Here is a 24,411-nt window from a genome sequence, read left to right as displayed (position 1 = left end):
AGAAAATTCTTGCTGTTTGTATTTGTTTTTGCAGGAAATGAAATTAATGTGTATGTTTTATCTCCAGAGCTTAACTAAGTTTTACTCTTTTGATAGATTGCAGGATTTTTCTACTTTTCTTGAGGGTATTTAATAAAAGGGAGAGTTAGAGACTGTTTATAGGCAAGTTTGAATTGTGGAATACTTGTAAAGGATGACCATGTTCCTTTTAACTAACTTAAGATTAGATTAACTTTTAAAAAGTGTTTGTAATTCAGAGTTTGTTACCAGTATTTGAGTGATGGATGTGTGTGAATACTGTGCCTAAGCACTTTTCACACATTATCTCTTAATTCTCCCATTAGTTGTGGAGGGAAAATATTATATCCATTTCACAACTGAGGAAAACAGCTCAGCGGCAAGGTCACAACAGCTAAGTAAGTGGCAAAACCAACATTTGAAGGTCTGTGTCTCCAAAACATTCTTTCCTAATACAGTTACACCTTTATTCTCCGCATCTCCCATCATTTTTGTTTCTCATTTTCTTCTCCCAAACAACCAAAAACATTGAGTAAGCAAAGTGGACCCTGAAGAGTTGAGATTGGTATCATAAAATGTTGATACTGTATTAGATCTTATGCATTTCATTTCAGGACAGCAAATTCTTTCAGTATTCTATTTTATATCATTTTTAAACTCTTGATTATTTATTTGCCACTTCCTCCACAGTTTAAAGATAGCAAATTCTTAATTTAGTTTTAAGACAAGAACTGACAGTCTGGTAGAAAAGTAGATACAGAACACCTTGAGAGTTTGAAATATTACTAAATTGCCGGATAGCAGTTACTATTCATACCCAGTAACTTAATATTATCAGAAGTAAATTATATTCAGTAGAATGGAAAACAATTTTGGTGCTCACATGGGGTTAAACTTAAGTTAGCTGGAGAATCCACTAATGTGAAATACCTGATGTTTGGATGATGTTGAGTAAAGGATAGGTTCCTGAATATTGTTTTGTACATGCTGGGTTGATTTGAAATAGTCATATTCTTTGAGGTGCATGAGAATATTTGATTCTTGAGGTCAATGAGAAAGTATCTCATAATTCTCAGTTTTCATTTCCTGTAGCCTGTTGATTATTGTAGGTTGTCAGTGGAAGACCAGAATAGGAAGCATACATTTGTAGGAATTGTGGATCCTTAGAGGTCCATTGTGTCTTTTTTTTTTTCATTTTGAGTTGGTGGCGATGTGCACATAAAGGCAAAGATAAGTATTTATACTTACATACTTAAATATCTAGACAGTCTAGAAATAACTAATGGAAATTATGAAAGTCCTTCCTTTATGGTTTTCATTCATTTCTAGATATGAGATGAAAACATTTTGTGTAATTTGTTTCAGTAAATTTTGTGTTTCTGCAGAGAGATAATGTCTGGGCTGCCTTTGTTTAAAGCAGGTTTGAGATTTTCTAAGATTGTTAATTAAAAATTTTTTCTTTGTCAATACTTATGTTATTTTGTTCTTTTATAAAAGAGTAGATGAAAACCAGACACGAAAGTAAGGCTCAAATGTTAGAGAAAAAAACTTCTAGAAATTTTGAAGTCAGTGGAAACAATTTCCCACTTTCCTTCCTTTTTTGTGGCGCAAAATAGAAGTTTAAGGATGTCTGAAATAGATGGAGAATTTTTGGCCCTTTTACAGAAATCATTTAGATAAAAAAAAACGACACTTTTAATTTGATCATTTTTGGATTAAAAAATTTTTTTAAAAGTTTATTTGGAAAATTGCATCTTATCTGTTTGCTGTGGTCCAATTAAAGTTAAGATGTCTTCAATTCTGTTTCAGATAGAGCGACAGTTGAATTTATAGTTATTTAGCTCTTGGTTTTTACTCGTTCGGTCCAAGCTTTGGACACTTAACCCAGAACAGACCAGTATCACATTGGTCTTCCACTTGGGACTTAAAATCCCTTAATTGTTTGACATTGGTTGTTTAGGATTTTAAATTTATTTTTTGTAAGAACTGAATGTTTTATAAGTACTGATGGTCATTATTCAATTCACTTTTTTTAAAAATTCAGTTTTATTGAGATGTATTCATATACCATACAATCATCCGTGGTGTACAATCAGCTTTTCCCAGTACCATCATATAGTTGTGCATTCATCACCCCAATCTATTATTGAACATTTCCCTTACACCGGAAAGAATAAAAATTAAAAATAAAAGTAAAAATGAGCACCCAAATCACCACCACCCCCCATCCTAATCTCTATTTCATTTAGTTTTTGTCCCTGTGCTGGTTTTTATATATTATGTTCCCCAGAAAAAGCCATATTCGTTGATGCAGTCTTGTGTGAGCAGACGTATTACTGTTGATTACATTGGAATTCTTTAATTGAGTGTTTCCATGGAGGTGTTACCCCACCCATTCAGGGTGGGTGTTAATTGGATCACTGGAGCCATGTAAAACAACTGACGGAGCTCAGAGCAACTGAGTGACATTTTGAAGAGCAGCTGCAGCTAAGAGGACAAAATGCCCCAAGAGCAACACTTTGGCGAACACCATTTTGAAACGCAACCTGGGAGCAAGCAGATGCCAGCCACATGCCTTCCCAGCTAACAGAGGCTTTCCAGATGGCATTGGTCTTTCTCCAGTGAAGGTATCCTTTGTTGATGCCTTACCTTGGACACTTTATGGCCTTAAGACTGTAACTTTGTAACCAGATAAACCCTCTTTATAAAAGCCAATCCATTTCTGGTGTTTTGCAAAAAGGCAGCATTAGCAAACCGAAACAGTCCCCATTTTTCTGTTCATCCATCCATACACAGACTGGATAAAGGGATTGTGATCCATAAGGTTTTCCCAATCACACCATCACCCCATGTAAGCTACATAGTTATACAATTGTCTTCAAGAATCAAGGCTACTGGGTTGCAATTTGATAGTTTCCGGTATTTACTTCTAGCTTTTCCAATGTACTAAAACCTAAAAGGGGATATCTGTATAGTGCATAAGAATGCCTACCAGAATGACCTCTCAACTCCGTTTGAAATCTCTCAGCTACTGAAACTTTGTTTCATTTTGCTCCCCCTTTTGGTCAAGAAGATGTTCTCAATCCCATGATGCTGGGTCCAGGCTCATCCCTGGGAGTCATATCCTGTGTTGCCAGGGAGATTTACACCCCGGGGAGTCAGTTCCCACGTAGGGGGGAGGGCAGTGAGTTCACCTGCAGTGTTGGCTTAGAGAGAGAGGCCACGTCTGAGCAACAGAGGGGTACTCTGGGGGAGACTCTTAGGAACAATTATAAGTAGGCTTAGCCTCTCCTTGCAGTTCACTTTTGAACATACAGTACTAGATTTATAGTTGTACCTTATTACCATTTGTAACATAATGTTTTCCTGGGAGAATGTTTTCTGACTTTCAATATGAAGTACCATAAACTCATAACTTGAATTAATTTAGGTGCCATTCAGACCCAAGAGTTCCATGAGTTTGGAAGATCCTGGTATCAATGATGTTAATTGTCAGCAGCTCTGTAGGTCTGTAAAAGAAGATGATTTCTCAAGGTCTGTCAGGACTTTGGTCTGTTGAAGTTATGTTGTGAGGATTGAAGGAGATAATGTGTGCCTGGCGTGAGGTACAGTGTAGCTGCTTGATAAATAATGATTCATGTAAATGATTTTTTATTTGTGTGCCATAGGATCATACTGTTTGGCATCTAGGACATGTCAGAGAATTCTGTAGTCTGTCCAGAAAGCCTTGATTATCCTTGAGCTACTCACATAACTCATGGTTAGACATGAGGACTTTCCAGTCCTTAAATATTACAGAGGCTGAAGTGAATTATTGTTGCTGTCCTATAAGCTTTAGAGATTGCTCCTGTTTTATCTGGTAGGCCTTAACAGGCTCCACCAGGTAAGATGTTCTGGTCAGACCTACTTATAGATGATCATCTCTTGTTCTTGAGTGATTATTTCTGTTGCTGTTTTTCCTACTCAAAACTAGGTCCTCTTCATCCCAATTCAGATGACCTGCCAAGGCAAGGCTATTTTAACTTTCTAGCTAGAGAATCACTTGAAATTGAATACACAGGAAAATTGGCTACCTGTGTTTTAACTTCCTGTTGTTTCTTTTTTTTTTTTTTTTTGGAAAGGTATAAGTAAGAATGTCTTTATTTGAAGATGATATAAAATGCATGCCTAGAAAGTCCTAGAAATCTATAAAACCTTCTATTGGAACAGAAAAGTGAATTGTAAAATGTCACAGGATGTAAAGACAATATACAAAGATCAAATATATTTTTAAACACTAACAATGAACAACTGGGAAAAGAGGAAAGATATGCTACATCATGGAGGATTACTCAATATTTTTTTTTTACTTTTTTTATATATTCATTTTATTGAGATATATTCACATACCATGCAGTCATACAAAACAAATCGTAATTCAATTGTTCACAGTACCATTACATAGTTGTACATTCATCACCAAAATCAATCCCTGACACCTTCATTACCACACACACAAAAATAACAATAATAATTAAAGTGAAAAAGAGCAATTAAAGTAAAAAAGAACACTTGGGTGCCTTTGTCTGTCTGTCTGTCTGTTTCCTTCCCCCATTTTTCTACTCATCCATCCATAAACTAGACAAAGGTGAGTGTGGTCCACATGGCTTTCCCAATCCCATTGTCACCCCTCATAAGCTACATTGGTAAACAATCGTTTTTAAGATTCAGGGGTTCTGGTTTGATAGTTTCAGGTATTTACTGCTAGCTATTCCAGTTCATTAGAACCTAAAAAGGGTTCTTTTCATTTTAGTGAAATTCCTTTTTAGGTCTTTTGATCAGTTTTTTTCTATTGGATTGGGTCTTGTTGATTTGTAGGTGTTTGTTATAAAATCTGGGCTTGGGTTCTTTATCAGTTACTTGTGTTGCAGATATTTCTTCTCTAGCTTATCTTTTTGCTCCGTTAATGATAGGCCAGTTTATCATGCCTTTTTTAAACAATTTTTACTGTGAAATATAACATATATGCAGAAAAGTGATGCATTTCAAAGTACATTTTAACCAGTAGTTATACAGCAAATTACAAAGTATAGTATGGGTTCCAGTTCCACCATTTCAAGTATTTTCTTATAGCTGTTCTAATACACTAGAAACTAAAAAGTATCTATATAATGATTCAATAGTTATAATCATTTGTTAAATCCTATCCTCTCTGTTACAACTCCTCCCTCTCATTTGATCATTTTCTTGATCTTAAGGGATATTTGGGCAATTACCATTCCAATTTCTTCATGTTGAAAAGGGGTGTTGGTCCCAAGGGTGTAAATCCCCCTGGCAACATGGAATATTACTCCCAGGGAGGAATCTAGACCTGGCATCATGGGATGGAGAACCTCTTCTTGACAAAGGGGTATGTGAAATGAAATGAAATAAGTTTCAGTGGCTGAGAGATTTCCAAAGGGAGCCGAGAGGTCACTCTGGTAGGCATTCTTACACACAATATAGACAACCCTTTTTAGGTTCTAATGAGTAGCTAGCAGTACATATCTGAAACTATCAAATTACAGCCCAGGACTCTTGAATCTTGAGGACGATTGTATAACAGTGTAGCTTATGAGGGGTGACAGTGTAATTGGAAAGCCATGTGGCTCACACTTCCCTTTGTCTAGTGTGTGGATTGATGAGTAGAAAAACAGGGGCAAAAAAACAAAAAAACAGGCAAATCTAAACTTATTATATAGATAGGAAGTCATACTTAGGTGGTAAAATTTTAAAAAGTAAGGAAGTGGTTATCATGAAAGTAACTTTCTTGCAATCGTATAAAAATGTAGCTTATAAGGGGTAACAATGTGATTGGGAAAGCCGTATGGACCACACTCCCCTTTGTCCAGTGTATGGACGGAGGGGACAAAAAAAAAAAAAAAAGGCACCCAGTATTCTTTTTTACTTTAATTGTTCTTTTTCACTTTAGTTTTTATTCTTATTTTTTTGTGTGTGGGGTAATGGAAGTGTTCCAAAATTAATTTTGGTGATGAACACATAACTATATAATGGTACTGTGAACAATTGATTGTACACTTTGTATGACTGCAGGGTATGTGAATATATATCAATAAAATTGAATTAAAAGGGGTGTTGACATTATGGGGTAGGGGTATGCAACTGGTTGATGTTCTTGGAGATACTGGTACTTCTGGGTTTCAGGGCTTATCTGGCATAGGAACAGTCTGGAGATTTTAAGTTTTTGCAAAATAAACTTAGTGTGAAATCTTTTTATAGAATCTCAGAGCCCTGGATATTCCTTAGGGTTTTCAGGAATACTGTTGATTGGGGCTTGGCATACCATGGCAATTTGCGATATCTAGCTGAAACTTGCATAAGAGTGATCTCCAAAATAGCCTCTCGACTATATTTGAACTCTGTTAGCCACTGAGCCATTATTTTGCATATTTCTTTTCCTCCTTTTGGTCAAGAAGACATTGTCAGTCGCATGATGCCAGGGCCAGGTTCATCCCTGGGAGTCATGTCCCATGGTGCCAGAGAGACTCAGACCCATGGAAGTCATATCATGCCTTTTAAAAAATTGTTAGAGCTTTTTGTGTCCTGCTTAAGAAATCTTTTCTAGTTGAGCCAGCACCTTACTGATTTCTAGTTATCTTTTTGGAACTGTTTAATAGCATATGGTCAGAATACATACTCAGTAAGATTTTAGCTTTTTGAAATATGTTGACTTTATAGCCCAGCATGTGGTCTAATTTTGTAAGCGTACTTCAAAAGAATGCTTATTCTATTGTTGGGTACGGTATTCTTTATAGTCAATTGGGTCATTTAATTATGTTGTACAAATCTTTTATATCCTTTCTAATTATTTTGTGTTCCTATTTCTGTCAGTTACTGAGAGAAATGTGTTGAAATCTCCTACTGAATTTATGGATTTGACTATTTTTCTTTAATTCTAATTTTTTGATTTATATATTTTGAAGCTATATTATGTACATGTACAGTTAAAGTTTTATCTTCCTATGAATTGAACATTTTATAATGTTGAAATGCCCTGGTCTAGTACTGCTTCCACATTATAATCTGCTATGACTGCTAGAATAACCTCACTTATTTTCTTTGGCTTAGTTAGGTTTTGCATGGACTGTCTTGACCCATTCTTTTCACTTTCAACTTTTCCTTTATATTTTAAGCATGTTTCCTTCAAGCATCATGATGTTGAGTTTTTAAAATTTAGTCTGGCATTCTTTGTCTTTTAACATGGAGTCTGTTATATAATCGTTGATTCATTTATTTAAAATTTTCCATTGTGTATTTGATTTCTGTTTTTTCTGCTGTTTTGCTGCTTTTTCTCTTCTTTTGGTATGAGTATTTTGTATTGTTCCTTTTGCTCCCTTATTAATTAGTACCTGTATGCTGTTTTTACTTTTAGTAGTTATCCTAGAAATTAATTACCACATGCACCTTGACTTACAAAATGTCTAAGTTAGTAAGTACTTTTACTTCTTTCCAAATAATGCAGGGCCTTCAACAATTGAATTCCATCTACCCGCCTCTGGACTTGTATTATTATTGCGGCTAGCTAACTTAGGTTGCTTGCTTTCTTTCTCTCTTTCACCTGTCTACCCCAACTCTCCACCATATAACTATGCTATTATTGTAGACAACTATCTAGCTTTCTTTTTTCCTTCTCTCTTTCTGTCTTTCTATTAAATGGCATGATATTATTATTAATGCTTTGTTAAATACATTTCCATTTATACTTACCCTCATAAATACCCTCTTCATTGTTTTTTATTCCTTTGCCTTGGATCATTTTTTTTAATACCTGAAGAAGCATTTTTAATATTTCCTTTGGTATGTGCCTGCTGTGTTTGTATGTCTAAAAATGTCTGCTTCAGTTTAGTTTGAAGGACATTTTCACTGGACATAAAATTTGAGGTTGCCAGTTATTCCCCCCTCTTTAATTTTTTTCTTAATTTTTTATTATGTCTAATTTCACACATATACAAAGTAGAGATAATTAAGTTAAACCTCATGTATCCTTTACTCAGCTTTGGCAATTAATAAGCCAGTCTTGTTTCAGCTATACTTTTGCTATTGTCTAAAAAACATTTCTTTTTAAATTGGGATGAAAATAAGGATCTTGTTTCTTTTTCCTTATTTTCCAATATGTTTGTCTCTTTTCTTTTTACTGCCTTATTGCATTAGGTAGGGCTTTCAATATTATGTTGAATAGGAATGGTGAGTGCAGATATACTTTGTTTCTGATTTTAGAAGGAAACATTTAGTTGCTAAGTATGATGTTATCTGTAGATTTCTTATAGATGCTCTCTATCAAGTCTAAGAGTTCCCTTTTGTGTTCCTCATTTGCTGAGAGTTTTGTCATGAATTAATAACTGTCCAATGCTTTCATAGAATCTGTTAATAACAATTGGGTGGTTTTTCTTTGTCTATTAAAATGGTGAGTTTTGATAATTTGCATCTTTTGGGTAATTCATCCATTTCATCCAAGTTGTTGCATTTTTATTTGTGTGTGAGTATTCCTTTATTAACCTTTTAATGTCTCCGGGGTCTGTATTCAATCCCCTCTTGTATTCCTGATAGTGGTAATTTATTTCTTCTCTTTGTTTTTTTCTTGGTCAGTTGAGCTAGAGGTTTATAGATTTTATTGATATTTCAAAAGTTTCCTTGTTTTTTTGTTTTCAGTTTTGTTGATTTCTGCTCTCCTTTTTATTAATTCCTTGTTCCGGGTTTAGTTTGCTCTTTTTCCTAGTTTCTTAAGACCTTTCTTGAATAAAAGCCTTCAATGCTATAAATTCCCCCCTAAGCATTCCTTTAAGTGCATCCTGTAAATTTTGATAATATTCTCGTTTTTGTTCATTTCAGAAGGTTTTCTCATATCTCATTGAGTCTTCCTCTTTGACTTATGAATTGTTTAGGAGTATATTGTTTAATTTCTAAATATGTGGGGATTTCCCAGATACATTTCTGTTATTGATCTCTGGATGGTTTTAATTTAAAAAGTCTGTCAGGATTTGTCGTCCCATCCCCTCCCCGCCCCTGCTTTTTTTCCCTTAGCAATTTATTTGTTGAAGACACTTTTTTGCGTGTGTTTTGTTGATTTTAGTGTTTGCATCCTTTTTATGATGCTTAACATGGTCCTTTATCACCTATGTTTTTTGTAGCTCTGTAGTTATACCTGCATCAGGTTCCTGGAGAGGATTAATCTGTAATGCCCAGAAACAGGGTTTCTCAAACTTCAGTGCATCAGAATCATCTAGAAGACTTTTTAAACCATAGATTGCTGGGTCCCATCCCCAGAGTTTCTGATTCATTCCATGTGGGGTGAGTGAGAATTTGCATCTCTAACTCGTTTCCTGTTTATCTGTCCTGCTGTTGTTTATCTGGAGACCACACTTAGAGAAGTACAGCTCTAGAGCAGAGTTTCTCAACCTCTGAACTATTGACATTTTGAGTTGGCTAATTCTTTGTTTTGTGGGCTGTCCCATGCATTGTAGGATATTTAGCAGCATCCCTGGTCTACCCACCAAATACTAGTGGTCTCCTCACCCCCTGCCCTCAGTTGTGATAAGCTGAAATGTCTCGAGACATTGCCAAATATTTCTGGAGGAGAGAAGGGGTTCCCCCATTGAGAACTAGTGCTCTAGGGTGATCTAGTACAGTACAACTCTCATTTCCATATCTAGGTTCTTTTCGGTGAGGCTGGTTAGAGTCTCCTTGAAGACACTATATATTATAGTCTTACTGTTTGGAGGTGAAGTCCCAGCTGCCAGCATTGTTTGATAGAAAAGGTATTTGGTTGAGGGAAGGCCACAGCATCTAGTTTGTCTATGTAGTTTTCCTGATTTTTTGTGGTGTACTTCTGCTCTAATTGTGCTTAGTGGTGTTCTTTTAGTCCAGAGAGCGTGGGAGGATCCAGTCTTTTGTTGCGTTTGGGGAGGGGCAATTGACTGTTTTGAGTACAATGAGGATGTGTCCTCTTCTTAGACTTTAAAATAATCCTCTTTATTTTAGCTCTGAGCAGCCTTCTCCATCCTCCCATCCTCATCTACTTTCTAAGAAAAGGCTCTGGTGGTACCAATATTGAGCCTTCTGGGGATTCTGCAGAGTAAGTTGAGTTAACTTTTTAGCTTTCTGCACTGCCAGCTTAGGGTTCTTTTGTTTTAGATCTACTAAATTCATTGATTATGTATCCATTTGAGTTCCAGCTTTAAAATTTTGTTCCAGTTGATACCATTTCCATTCTTTCTTTTTGAGTTTCTGCCTTAAAAAAAATCCTTTTAAAATCAGGCACAAAGGGACTGATTTTGGATTATTCCACTTACGCGAAATAGCTAAAACATGCAAATTCATAGAGAGAGAAAGTAGAGTTTAGGTTACCATGCGGAGGAGGGAAGAGGGGAGACTGGAGAGTTAATGCATAATAGGTGTACTGTTTATGAATGTGGTGATGGGAAAGTTCTGGTAATTGATGGTGGTGAGGGTAGCACAACATTATGTGACAAATCCCTCTGAACTATATACTTGGGAGTAGTTGAGATGGGATTTTCATGTTGTATATATGTTTCCATGATTTAAAATGTGTGTGTGTGTGTATATATATGTATGTATATATAGAGAGAGTGTGTGTGAGTGTAAACAGATAACAACTAAAGGCAGTACATGATCCTGGACCATATCTATCTAATAACGGAGGAGAAAATGCCAAAATGACATTATTGGGACATATGAAAAAAATGGATTATAGGCTGTTAAGCTTTATCTCAAGGTTAAATTTCTTCACTTGATAACTGTACTTAAGGTAGATGGCTATATAAATGAATATCCTTGTTCTTAGGAAAAGTATTAAGTGTTCAAGATATATGATATATATGTTTTAGAAAACAGACAGATGGGTAGATAGAATGATATAGCAAATGTAGTGTCTTAGTTTCCTGACTGCTAAAACAAATACCATACAGTGGTTTGTCTTAAACAATGGGAATTTATCGGCTCACAGTTTCGAGGCTAGAAGTCCAAAATCAAGGCATCAGCAAGGCAGTGTTTTCTCCCCAAAGACTGTGGTGTTCTGAGGCTGGCTGCCAGTGATCCTTGGACCTTAGCTCTTCTGTCAACATGGACAATGTACATGGCAGTGTTTTCTTTCTCTTCTCTTCTGGGTTTATTTGACTTCAAGCTTCTTGCTCTTCCCATGGATTCCCTTTTCTCTGTTTGTAAGGACTTTGGTCATATTGGATTAGGTCCATTCCGTTTAGGAATATGTTAACTAATAACATCTTCAAAGGCCTTTTACAAAGGCCCTTTTTTATACCCACAGGATCAGGGGTTGGGACCTCAAAATGCTTTTTGTTGGGGACACGATTCAATCCCCAACATGTGGCAAAATGTTAAAAGTTGGTGGATCTGGGTATCTGTGTGTGGAAGTGTATTGGAGTTGTCTGATGGGGTCGGTATTATTTTTGCAGCTGTACTGTAGGTTTGAAATTATTTCAAAATAAACATTTTAAAAAATCCTTTCTGCAAATCATTTTACCAGGGATTTTTATCTAGAATATATAAATAACTTTTTACAACTCAATAATAAAAAGACCACCCATTTTAAAAATAGGCAAATGATCTGAATAGACAGTTCCCCAAAGAAGATATACAAATGACCATTAAGCACATGAAAGTATGTTCAAAATCATTAGTCATCAGGGAGGTACGAATCAAAACCACAGTGAGATGCCACTTCACACCTTTCAGGATAGTTATAATCAGTAAGTCAGATACAACTGTTGATGAAGATGTGGAGTAATTGGAACCCTCATTCATTGCTTATGGAAATATAAAGGATGCCACCACTTTGGAAACCACTCTGGCAGTTCCTTAAAAGGTTAAACATAGTTACCATATGATCTAGCGGTTCCACTCCTAGGACATGAAAACATGTCTGCAAAAATCTTTTACAACACATGTTCATAGCAGTATTGTTCGTAATAGCCAAAAGGTGAAACAACCCAAATATCTATCGACTGATGAATGAATAAGCAAAATATGCATATCCATACAATGGAATATTATTTGGCAATAAAAAGGAATGGATTATATGATTGTATGTTATGTGATAATATAAAAATAGCATTAAAGGAATGGAGAACTAATGCATGCTACAGTATGGATGAACGTTGAAAACATTATGCTGAGTAAAAAAAGTCAGTCACAGAAGACCAAATGTTATGTGATTCCATTTATATGACATCTCCAGAGCAGGGAAATCTGACAACCAGAAAGTGGCTGTTAGAGCTGGGGGAATGAAGAGATTGGGAGGGTGGGGGTGGTTATGATAGCTAAAGAGTATGGGGTTTCTTTTTGAGGTGTTGAAAATGTTCTAAAATTGGTGATGGGTATACATATCTGAGAGTATACTAAAAGCTTTTGAATTGTACCTTTTAAATGGGTGAATTTTATGGTTTGTGAATTATATCTCAAAGCTGTTTGAAAAAAGCCCTTTAATGTGTTAGTGAGGATTTGAAAGGATATCAGGGTAGATGTGTCTTCAATGTGGCATTTTACCTTCAAATCCTAAAATATAAAATACTATTAAATTACTTGTTAGATACTCACACCATTTATTTCAGAATGACACACGAGGGGATCTCAAGGACTCAGGGATTTCTGAGTTTTTTAAGGTTAAGAAACACAAATCTAGATTAACCCATTTGTTTTGCATATGAAAGACTATAGATGATCTGGGTAGATTGGTTTTTGAAGTCATATCTAGGTTTGAATCCTAACTCAGCAGTTCATTAGCTGTAACATAAAAGGGTATGCGAATATATTTAACCTCTCTCTGTTTCTGTATCTGAAATGGGATTAAAAGCCATCTGCCTCACAGAGTTGAGGATTAACAGTAGTAGTAGCTTCCAGTTAGTGACCACCTGTGTGCCTGGAGCACCTGATGCTTGCATTTTATATACAGTCTCCAGTAATCCTTACAAAACCATGTGTTCTGACATTTATTACCTTATTTCTAGTAGATACCAAAAGTAGAATGAGATGTCTAGTAATGGGAGGTTGGTTCAATTATGGTCCATCTCTTTGTGTAACTGAATATTAAGCAAATGTTTTACAAAGTTTTAAAATTACTTAGAAATTGTTCATCTTAGATAAAAGGATTGTATATCATATGTTCACAAATGGAAAGAAAACAAATGGAAATGCAGCAAAATATTTAGGGCAGTATAGTTATTTTTATTAATAATTTTATACCTTTTTACATTTCTCACAATCAGAACAACGTTCATGTGAGTTCATAAAGATAAAAACCTGTTGTTTATGTTGAGTGTTGTAACTTGATTATGGAAAATTGCAATCATATGCAAAAGTATAATGTAATGAACTTTCATGTACCTATCTCAATGATGGACATATGACCATTCTTGTTTTATTTGTATACTCCTTTATACCTCCCCTCCCCTGCCCTTGCTGGATTTTTAGAATCTCAAACATGTCATGTAATGTGTCTCTCTGGTTATTGTGACAACCAAAAATGTCCCCATATATTTCCAAAACAGCCCTTTGGAAAGAGTACCATCAACTATTGAGAACTAATGCTGTAGGGAAAGGGGTAAAAGTGGTTTGAAGAAGTACTGAATTTAGACTTAGGTTGCCCTGAGACCTCTTTAATGTTGGTTTCATGGCCTTACTTAAGATGGCTGATTCTAAGTCAAGTGAACCCTAAGCATAAAGGTGATGTTGATGAAGATACGAGAAATAACTATGCTTCTCTTTATGGTATGATGTTCTTTTCTCCTCTGTTTTTTTCCATGTTATTCTCCTCTCTGTAAAGCCTTTCTTCAGGTTTTCCAGATTACTTCCTAATCTTCCTTCAGTTTTCACTTCTGGAAAGACTTCTCTAAACTTCCCACTGTGCTTCCATTACACTTTGTGGTTTATATCATTGACTCATTCATTGGACTGTTCTCCTTCAGGAGTAGATTTTGCTTTTTATCTTTACATCTCTATAGTAGTGCTTGTTAATAAAGTTGGATGAAAGAAGGTGGGGGAATAGTCAGTATAATAGGCCAAGAATACGAGGTTGGCTGTACATATATTCACCTTGAAAGGAGCCGGGCTGGGGAGGAATAGGTTATTGTAAACTTGGTAAGAGCTAGTTGTGCCTTGACCTATATTTGACAACTTTGGCATAAAATGAATAGAATGATTGTGAAGAAATGAATGTTAGGCCTTAGTCTAACTAAGATCAAGATACTGGACCCAGAAAAGGTACATCTTTAAGTTGTTTGAATTGTAATATTTGTAATAGGGGCCTATTTGAGACACTTCTAGAAGCTAGATTGGATGGTGCTATGAAATTACCTATAATACATATTTATTTTATTTTTATCTTATTTAGTTCAAGGAAGAAATCTCTAAGCGTTTCAAGTCACATACTGATCAACTTGTGTTAATATTTGCTGGAAAAATTTTAAAAGATCAAGATACTTTGAGTCAGCATGGAATTCATGATGGACTTACTGTTCACCTTGTCATCAAAACACAAAACAGGTATGATTTTAGAAGACATACTGCTTTAAATGGTGAATTTGTGCTTATATTCCTCCTTTAATTAAATAAATTTTCTATCATTAATATTTGAATGGATTAAAATTCATTTCTTTGTTGCTGTTAATAACAAAATGTCTTGTAAAACAAATGTGATTAGATAGTGTTAATGCTTACATGTTTGTCAGACAACCAGTTAATATTTTAGAAGGTTCATTAGTATTTAGTCATCGTATCTAAGTTATTTAAATGACAGAAAAAGCAATTAAGGCATTTTAGCTTTGCTTTTTTTATTATAGCAGGAGTTTTGGACAAAGATTAGGAGAAACTCATCTTAGCAAAAATCAGTAACCATAGTTCATTAAATCTAAGGTACCATCAGTTTCTTTTTAACTTTTTGAAATAATTTCAAACTTGCAGTATATTTGCAAAAATAATACCAAATGCCTTAAAGAGAACTCTGGCATACCCCTACACCCTCAGATACTCAGATCCACCAATTTTAACATTTTGCCACCTTCGTGTATCTATATTTTTGAACATTTGAGAGCAGGTTACACTCATCATACTCCTTGAACACATAATACTTCTATGTTCATTTCCTACGAACAAGGATTTTTGCTTATGTAATCACCTTAAGTGCAGTTATCAAGTTCAAGAAACTTAATGGTGATATAAAGCTTACATTCCATATTTCTATTTTTGTTTATGTCCTAATGTCTTTTGAACCTTTTCTCCTCCATTCTTAGATCCCATCCAAGATCATGTATTGCGTTTAATTGTTAGTCTCTTTAGTTTCTTTTTTTATTCATGGAAACATGTATAAGACATAATTCTTCCCATCCCAACCCCTCCCACGCATACTATTGAATAGGATTAATCCACATTGAAAATGTTACAATATGCTCACCATCATATGCTACTAGAACTTTCTTTTGATCCCAATCAGAAACTCTATGCTAATTTTGCATGAACTTCCTATTGTCTCTGCCCCCTACCCCTAGTAACCTGCAGTCTACTTTGTTACTATGAGTTTGCGTATTCTCTGATATTTTCTTTATGTTTATCATGGGCTTAAATTTAACATCCTAAATGTATAATGATCTAGTTTGCTTTGATACCAACTTAAACTCAATAGTAGATACAAACTATGTTCCTGTATCCTTCTTTTCCCCCCGCTTTTAAATAATTCCTGTCACAAATTACATGTTGAAACATTGTAAGTCCAAACCACTGAATTATCATTACATATTATGCAATTGCCTTTTAGATCCTGTAGAAAATAAAAAGTAGAGTTACAAACTGTAAATACAATAGTAGTGGCATTTGTATTTACCCATGCCATTATCTTTTATTTGTGTGGCTTTACTCAGCTGTCTTAAGTGTCCTTTCCTTTCAACTTGCAGAACTTTCTTTAGCATTTCTTTTAGGGCTAGTCTAGTGGTGATAAAGTCCCTCAGCATTTGTTCATCTGGGAATGTCGTAATCCCTCTTGCATTTTTGAAAGACAGTTTTGCCAGACATAGCACTTAAAATATGTCTTGCCACTCCCTTCTTTTCTCCGTGGTTTCTGATGAGAAATTAATTAATCTCATTGAGGCTGCCTTGTATGTGATACATTGGTTACCTCTTTTGCAGCTTTCAGAATTCTCTGTCTTTGGCATTCACCATTTTCATTATTACATAATGTGGTGTTGGTCTCTGTGGGTTTCTCATGTTTGGAGTTTGTTGAGCACCTTGGATGTGTCTATTCAGCCATTGTTTCTTTGAATATTCTTTCTGCTCCTTTCTCTTCCCTCTCCCTCTGGGATTCCCGTAGTGTGGACACTTGCTGGTGTGTCTCAGGTTGTTCAGACGGTTCACTTTTGTTAAGTCTTTCCTCTGTTCCTCAGACTGGATAATTTCAGTTGTATTATTTTCAGAAGTTCACCAGTTCTTTCCTCTGCTTAGCTCCAATATGCTGTTGAACTCCTCTAGGAAATTTTTAATTTCTGTTACTGTTGTCCTAGTTCTTTTTCTTTTTTTTAAATTGAGATTGTTCACATACCATAAAATTATCCAAAAATCCAAGTGTACAATCATTTGCTCCCTTACCATCATACAACTGTGCATCCTTCACCACAATTCATTTTTTTTCAAGTTTTAAAACATTTTAATTACTCCAGAAAAGAAATAAAGGCACGCAAAAAAAGGAAACTCAAATCCTCCCATACCCCTAACCATCCCCCCTCCATCGTTGACTCATAGTATTGGTGTAGTACCTTTGTTACTGCTGATGAAAGAACATTAAAATACTACTAACTGTAGTATATAGTTTGAAATAGATATATTTTTTTCCCTATATGCCCCTCTATTATTAACTTCTAGTTATAGTGTCATACATTTTTTCTGGTTCATGAAAGAGATTTCTAATATTTGTACAGTTAATCACAGACATTGCCCACCACAAGGTTCACTGTTTTATGCATTCCCATCTTTTAACCTCCAGCTTTCCTTCTGGTGACATACATGACTCTAAGCTTCCCCTTTCCACCACATTCAGGCACCATTCAGCACTTAGTTATTCTCACAGCATGCTACCGTCACCTCTGTCCATTTCCAAGCATTTAAGTTACCCTAGTTGTACATTCTACTCATAAAAAGCAACCACTCCCCATTCTTTAGCCTCGTTTTCATGTCTATGAGTTTACACATTATAATTAGTTCATGTCAGTGAGACCATACAATATTTGTCCTTTTGTTTCTGACTTATTTCACTCAATATAGTGCCCTCAGGGGTTCTTCATCAACCCATTTTTTTTTAATTGAGATTGTTCACATACCATACGATTATCCAAAGATCCAAAGTGTATAATCTATTGCCCATGGTACCATCATACAGCTGTGCATCCATCACCACAATTAATTTTTTTTTCCGATTTTCAGAACATTTTCATTACTCCAGAAAACAAATAAAGGCACACCCAAAAAAGGAAATTCAAATCCTCCCATACCCCTAACCACCCCCTTTATTGATTCATAGTATTGGTATAGTACATTTCTTACTGTTGATGAAAGAATGTTAAAATACTACTAACTGTAGTATGTAGTTTGTGATAGGTATTTTTTTTTCCAATATGCCCCTCTATTATTAACTTCTAGTTATAGTTTGTGCCAGTTTGAATGTATTATGTCCCCCAAACGCCATTATCTTTGTTCAGTGTACTTACATTGCTGTGCTACCATCACCCAAAATTGTGTTCCAAACCTCTCACTCCTGTCTTTTCCTGTCTCTATAGTGCTCCCTTTAGTATTTCCTGTAGAGCAGTTACCTTGTTTACAAACTGTCATTGTCTCTTTGTCAGAGAATATTTTAAACTCTCCATCATATTTGAAGGACAGTTTTGCCAGATACTGGATTCTTGGTTGGCATTTTTTCTCTTTCAGTATCTTAGATATATCACCCCACTTCCTTCTTGCCTCCATGGTTTCTTCTGAGAAATCCACACATTGCCTTATCAAGCTTCCTTTGTATGTGATGGGTTGCCTTTCTCTTGCTGCTTTCAGGGTTCTCTCTGTTTTTGATGATTGATAATCTGATTATTACGTGTCTTGGCATAGGCCTATTCATATCTACTCTTTTTGGGGTACGCTGCACTTCTTGGATCTGTAGTTTTATGTCTTTCATAAGAGATGGGAAATTTTCATTGATTATTTTCTCTATTATTGCTTCTGCCCCTTGCCCTTATCTTCTCCTTCTGGGACACCCATGATACATACATTCATGCATTTTATGTTGTCATTCAATTCCCTGAGACGTTGCTCATATTTTCCCATTCTTTTCCCTATCTGTTCTTTTGTGTGTAGGATTTCAGGTGTCTTGTTCTCCAGTTCCTGGGTGTTTTCTTCTGCCTCTTGAGATCTGCTCTTGTATGTCTCCACTGTGTCTTTCATCTCTTGTGTTGTAGTTTTCATTTCCATAGATTCTGCCAGTTGGTTTTTCGAACTTTCAATTTCTACTTTATATTTGCCCAGTATTTTTATTAACCGCTTCATCTCTTTTGCCATATCTTCCCTAAACTTTTTGAATTGATCTAGCATTAATTGTTTCAATTCCTTTATTTCAGTTGAAGTGTAAGTTTGTTCCTTTGACTGGGCCATAACTTCGTTTTTCTTAGTGTAGGTTGTAGTTTCCTGTTGTCTAGGCATCTGGTTTCCTTGGTTACCCTAATCAGGTTTTCCCAGACCAGAATTGGCTCATGTCCCCGAAGGAGGAAATATTCAGCACCAGGCATCCCTGAGGGTGTGTCTTAGAAGATTGACACACCCTGTGATGCCTCAAGTTGCTGTGCATTTCCTAACCTGCCCAGCACGTGGCGCCTGTCAGCCTGTGGCTCCCAACTGATGTAAGGAGGTGTGGCCCCTTTATTTCTCAGCTTAAGTTGTTTCTGGTTTGATTGTTTCCCCCCAGGCCCTGGGGTCTGATTCTTGACTGGAAGGCTGGTAGTAGTCCTGGGCACCACCTCTTTCCTCTTAGGGAAGATACACCCCCCAGGGAGTTTACATTGCATTCAAATAGGTTCCTTGTCTCTCTGACTCTGCTATCTCCTTGTCTGGGTCTGTGTGCTGGGAACTGAAAATGGCTGAGGTTTTCTCCACTGAGCCGCTCAGGTTGAGAGAGAGCAAAAGGACAGAAAGCCCCCTTTCTGGGTCTGTCCACGGCCCCCAGTTTTACCTGTTGGCCAGAGATAGCACCCAGTCCTCTGGTCTCCCCTTTCCGGGAAAGAGAGTCCCCTGCCTCTTCAAGGTCAGTCGTCACTAAAAGCCTCTGTTTGCTTGTTGGGGATTTGCAGCTTGCGTTGAGCAGTCCATGTTTGCCAATTAAAACCCCGGTTGGAGCTGGACTGAGGTATATTCGCTTGTTCAGAGGGTGCTGCTCTATATCACAGCGATGCTTTGCAGTTCGGGCTGCTGTAGGGGAGAGGGCTCTTGGCTTGGATCCGCAGTCTACTCACAGATTCCACTCTGCGATCTCAGGCATTTCTCTCAGTCCAGGTTGCTGCACGATGTGTGGATAGTCACGGTTGTCCCCCAGCAGTTATTCCAGATCATTTACTAGTTGTTCCTGGTTGTTTATTAGTTGCTTCGGGTGGGGGGCTAACGAACTTCCACGCCTCTCTATACCACCATCTTCTTCCTCTCTCTCTCCATCTTCCTCGCTCCCTTGTTTCCTTTTTATAATTTTTATCTTTCTATTGATATTTTCTTTGTCCGTGTTTTCCTTTGGCTCTTGGAGCATATTTAGGACAATTTTTTTTTTTAAAGTCAGTTTTATTGAGATGTATTCACATATCATACAGTCATCCACCATGTACAATCATTTGTTCACAGTACCATTATGTAGTTGTGCATTCATCACCACAATTTTTTTTAATTTTTTGAAGTTAATCAAAAAATTAAAACAAGCAACAAAAGATATACATTTCAAACAAAACAAAGCAAAGGATTAAGAAAAACAGAAAACCTAAAATAACTACTTTGCTTCCAACCTGTTCCTACCATACCCCAAGAAAATTAATAAACCCTATCCAAACAAAGGAATAAGAAAAACACATAATCTGTTGAAGGACAATTTGCTTTTTTCCAAGTTTCTGCTGTTACAAATGATGGTACAGTGAACTTCCTGGGTTGAAAGTGGGTACATTGCAAATTTCAGTAAATTTTGTATACATGCCCTCTACTTCCCCAGAGGGTTCATAACCTTTTCCTCCACCTAATAAAAATGTAAGTCTTTTACACTTTTACCAAACTGATAGACCGAATGTTATTTTTTTTGAAATAAATCCAAAGCTATAGGAGCAGTTGCAAAAACAATACTAAGCCCATACACAGAATTCCATCATACCCTGACCCCCCTCCCCCGATAGCCCAATCCACCAACTTTAACATGCTGTCACATTGCTATTTCTTTCCCTCCCTCCCGCACTCCCTCCCTATCTATCATCCATCATCTATTGCTCTGTCCTCTGAACATATGAGAGCTAGCTGCACACATCCTTGAACATACACTATAATTCACATATACAGTTCCCATGAACAAGAACATTCTTTTATGCAATCCCATTAAGCACAACTAAGAAGTACAAGAGATTCAATAATGATGCAAAGCTTACATTCTGTATTTCCTTTACCTTATGTCTCAACTGTGTCCCTTTGAGCCACCTGTCCTCTATCCTCCAATCCCATCCAAGTTCATCCTTGGCATTCAATCGTCATCTATTTAGACTTTTTTTTTTTTTCCAGTTGTGGAAACATATATACAGCCTTAATCTTCCCATTCCACCCCCTCCCTAGCCTTCCATTAGTGGGATTAATCACAGTTAGAATGTTGTAATGCTCTTTCCCACCATCCATTACTAGAAATTTCCCTTCACCTCAAACAGCAACCCTACACTCATTTCTTAACTCCCCATTGCCCCTTCCCCCATTTCTCTTAACCCAAACTCTACATTTCATCTCTATGTTTATATTCTCTGATAATTTCTTTGTGTTTACTGTGGGGCTTTAAATTAACCTCTTAAATCCATATCAATCTTGTTTTTCTTTGATACTACCTTCACTTCAATAGGACACATAAACTATGTTCCTGTACTCCTCCATTCCCCCACCTTTATATAGTTGTCTAAAATTACATATTTTACATTGAGTTCAAAACCACCGATTTGTCATTAGAGTTTGTGTGTTTTATATCATGTAGGAAGTAAATAGTGGAGTTACAGTTCAAAAATTATTGACTTCTATTTGTATTCCATTGTGGTTGGAGAATGTGCTTTGAGTATATTCAAATTTTTTTTTTTTTTAATTAATTTCTTGAGACTTGTTTTATGTCCCAGCTTACGGTCCCTTCTGGAGAAAGATCCATGATCTCTAGAGAAAAATGAGTGTCCTGGTGCTTTGGGACGTAAGGTACTATATATGTCTGTTAAAATTCTCTGTATCTCTTTCTCCTTTCTTTGTTTCTCTGTTGGTAGGGCTCCCTTTAGAATCTGAAGTAGGGCAGGTCTCTTATTGGCAAAGTCTGTCAGCATTTTTTTGTCTGTGAAAAATTTAAGCTCTCCCTCAAATTTGAAGGAGAGTTTTGCTGGATAAAATATTCTTGGTTGGAAATTTTTTTCTCTCCGAATTTTAAATATGCCATGCCACTGCCTTCTCGCCTCCATGGTGGCCGCAGAATAGTCACAACTTAGTCTTACATTGTTTCCTTTGTATGTGGTGAATTGCTTTTCTCTTGCTGCTTTCAGAACTTGCTCCTTCTCTTCAGTTTTGGAGAGTCTGATCAGAATATGTCTCGGAGTGGGTTTATTTGGATTTATTCTATTTGGAGTTCGCTGGGCATTTATGCTTTGTGTATTTATATTGTGTAGAAGGTTGGGGAAGTTATTCCCAACAATTTCTTTGAATACTCTTTCTAGACCTTTACCCTTCTCTTCCCCTTCCGGGACACCAATGAGTCTTAAGTTTGGACGTTTTATTTCATCTATCATGTCCCTGAGATCCATTTCGATATTTTCGATTTTTTTCTCCATTCTTTCTTTTGTTCTTTCATTTTCTGTTCTGTGGACTTCTACGACACTGAGATATTGTTCAGCTTCCTCTAGTCTTGTATTGTGAATTTCCAGAGTCTTTTTAATTTGGCCAACAGTTTCTTGTATTTCCATAAGATCTTCTATTTTTTTTATTTACTCTTGCAGTGTGTTCTTTACGCTCTCTTCTAGGGTCTTCTTTATGTCGCTTATATCCTGGGCCATGGTCTTCTTGATGTCCTTTAAATCCTTTGCCATGTTTTTGTTCCTTGATTGTAGTTCTTTGATTAATTGTGCGAGGTGCCTTGTCTCTTCTGATAACTTGATTTGTGTGTTTGGAGTTGGATTTTCCATATTGTCTGGTTTTATCATATGCATTGAGATTTTCTGTTGTTTTTGGACTCCTGGCATTTGCTCTGCTCGACAGGGTTCTTTCAAGTTGTAAAAAAAAAAAGATACCAATCTAATTTTTCAGAAACACAGTTTGGTGGTGTATACTTTCTCTAACTAACCAGCAGATGGTGTCCGCGAGTCACCTGTACCCCTCAAGTCATTTCTTCCCAACTCTGTCTCTGTGGTGTATGGGGAAATGATTTTTGTGACATTCAGCTGGTGAACTCAGTTTGGGTTTGCTGTTGGAGTTGACTGCCCTGAATGTGGGGTGTGTGGCCCGGTGGCTAGGGAGGCAGGGCCATTTTAATATTCAAACCTCCCAAGTGTTCCCGGAGATTCAAGGCTGTTGCAAGAGTCTAAGCCTTCATTTCAGTTTTACCCCAGCTTTTCTCTATCTCTGACCCAAAACCACCGGCATTGACTTAGCATCCCTGGGTTTTCTGAGTGGGCCCCCCTTCTCAGCTGTGATCTTCCAGGACCTCTGCTGAGGGAAGGCTGTGCTACATCACTAGTGCAGGTTGTCCCTTAAGGGAAGCCCCGGGCCACTGGGCTGTGCAGGGGCACTCCCATCCTGATGCAAAGATTAGCCTATAATTCTTGCCTGGTGTAAGTTCTGAATGGAAGGCAGGTAGCAGAGCTGGGCCCCACCCCTTTCCTCTTAGAGTAGATAGATGTCCTAGGGGGAGTTCATTATCATTTCAGTGGTCTCTCTCTGCCTGTGCCACACCCTTGTCTGGGTCACAGAGCTGGGAACTGAAAATAGCTGAGGCTTTCTCCACTGAGTCGAAAAGGGGGAAAAGGGGACAGAGCTAGTCCGAGGTGACCCTCCGGCTCTCCAAGGTCAGTCATCACCCAAAGCCTCTGTCTACTTGTTAGGGCTTCATACCTCTTAGTGAGCAGTTCACACTCGCTAATTAAAACCCCAGCTGGAGCTCAGCTGAGCTGTATTTGCTTGCTGGTAGAAAGCTTCTCTCTCGCACCACGAGGCTATGTAACTCGGGCTGTGGTGGGGAGGGGTCTCCCGATTTGGATCCGCAGTTCTTACAGATTTTATGCTGTGATCTCAGGCATTCCTCCCAGTTCAGGTTGTTGTATGATGAGTGGACAGTCACGTCTGTCCCCCTGCAGTTATTCTGGATTATTTACTAGTTGTTTGTGGGTTTTTTTTAGTTGTTCCAGGGGGACTACTTAGCTTCCACTTCTCTCTATGCTGCTATCTTAGATCCACCCTTCCACAATCAAGTTTTGAACATTTTCATCACCACACACAAAAAAGAATAAGAATAAAAGTCAGAGTAAAAAAGAATACCCAAAACATCCCATACCCCTCCATCTCTCCTTATTATTCATTTACTTTTTGTCCTCATTTTTCTATTCATCTGTCCATACACTGTGTAAAGGGAGTGTGAGCCACAGTTTTCATAATCACATGGTCACACAGTGTAAGCTATATAGTTACACAATCGTCTTCAAGAATCAAGGCTACTGGGTTGTAGTTCAACAGTTTCAGGTATTTCCTTCTAGCTATTGCAATACACTAAAAACTAAAAAGCGATATCTATGTAATGCATAAGAATAACCTCCAGAATGACCTCTTTGACTCTATTTGAGATCTCTCAGCCTCTGAAACTTAATTTTGCTTCATTTCTCTTCCCCCTTTTGTTCCAAGAAGCCTTTCTTAATCCCATGATACCAGAGCCAAGATCATCCCCACAAGGCATGTCCCATGTTGCCAGGGAGATTTACAACCCTGGGAGTCATGTTTTAGGACCTTTTTAAAAAAGATTTCTGCCCGGAATGTCCCAGGTCTGATCCTCTTTATTCATAGTTTCTGATGCTTTAAACTTTTCCATTGCCTGGGCTGTCAAAAAACATACAACGAAACACT

At 36.9% G+C, this 24,411-nt stretch overlaps 1 protein-coding gene across 2 annotated transcripts in view; it reads left to right on the top strand.

Moving 5' to 3' along the window:
• UBQLN1 (ubiquilin 1) overlaps window positions 1-24,411 on the top strand; it is a 66,696-nt gene that overhangs the window by 10,907 nt on the left and 31,378 nt on the right. For both annotated transcript variants that reach the window (XM_037797028.1, XM_037797027.1), the window contains exon 2: window positions 14,420-14,571. In XM_037797028.1, the coding sequence (XP_037652956.1) occupies window positions 14,420-14,571 (152 nt within the window). The remainder of the gene's footprint in view (window positions 1-14,419; window positions 14,572-24,411) is intronic.

The sequence above is a fragment of the Choloepus didactylus genome, chromosome 10 (assembly GCF_015220235.1).
Source record: "Choloepus didactylus isolate mChoDid1 chromosome 10, mChoDid1.pri, whole genome shotgun sequence".
In the NCBI taxonomy this organism is placed as follows: Eukaryota; Metazoa; Chordata; class Mammalia; order Pilosa; family Megalonychidae; genus Choloepus; species Choloepus didactylus.
The sequence above is the reverse complement of the archived record's forward strand: the minus strand, read 5'-3'. Positions and strand labels throughout refer to the sequence as shown.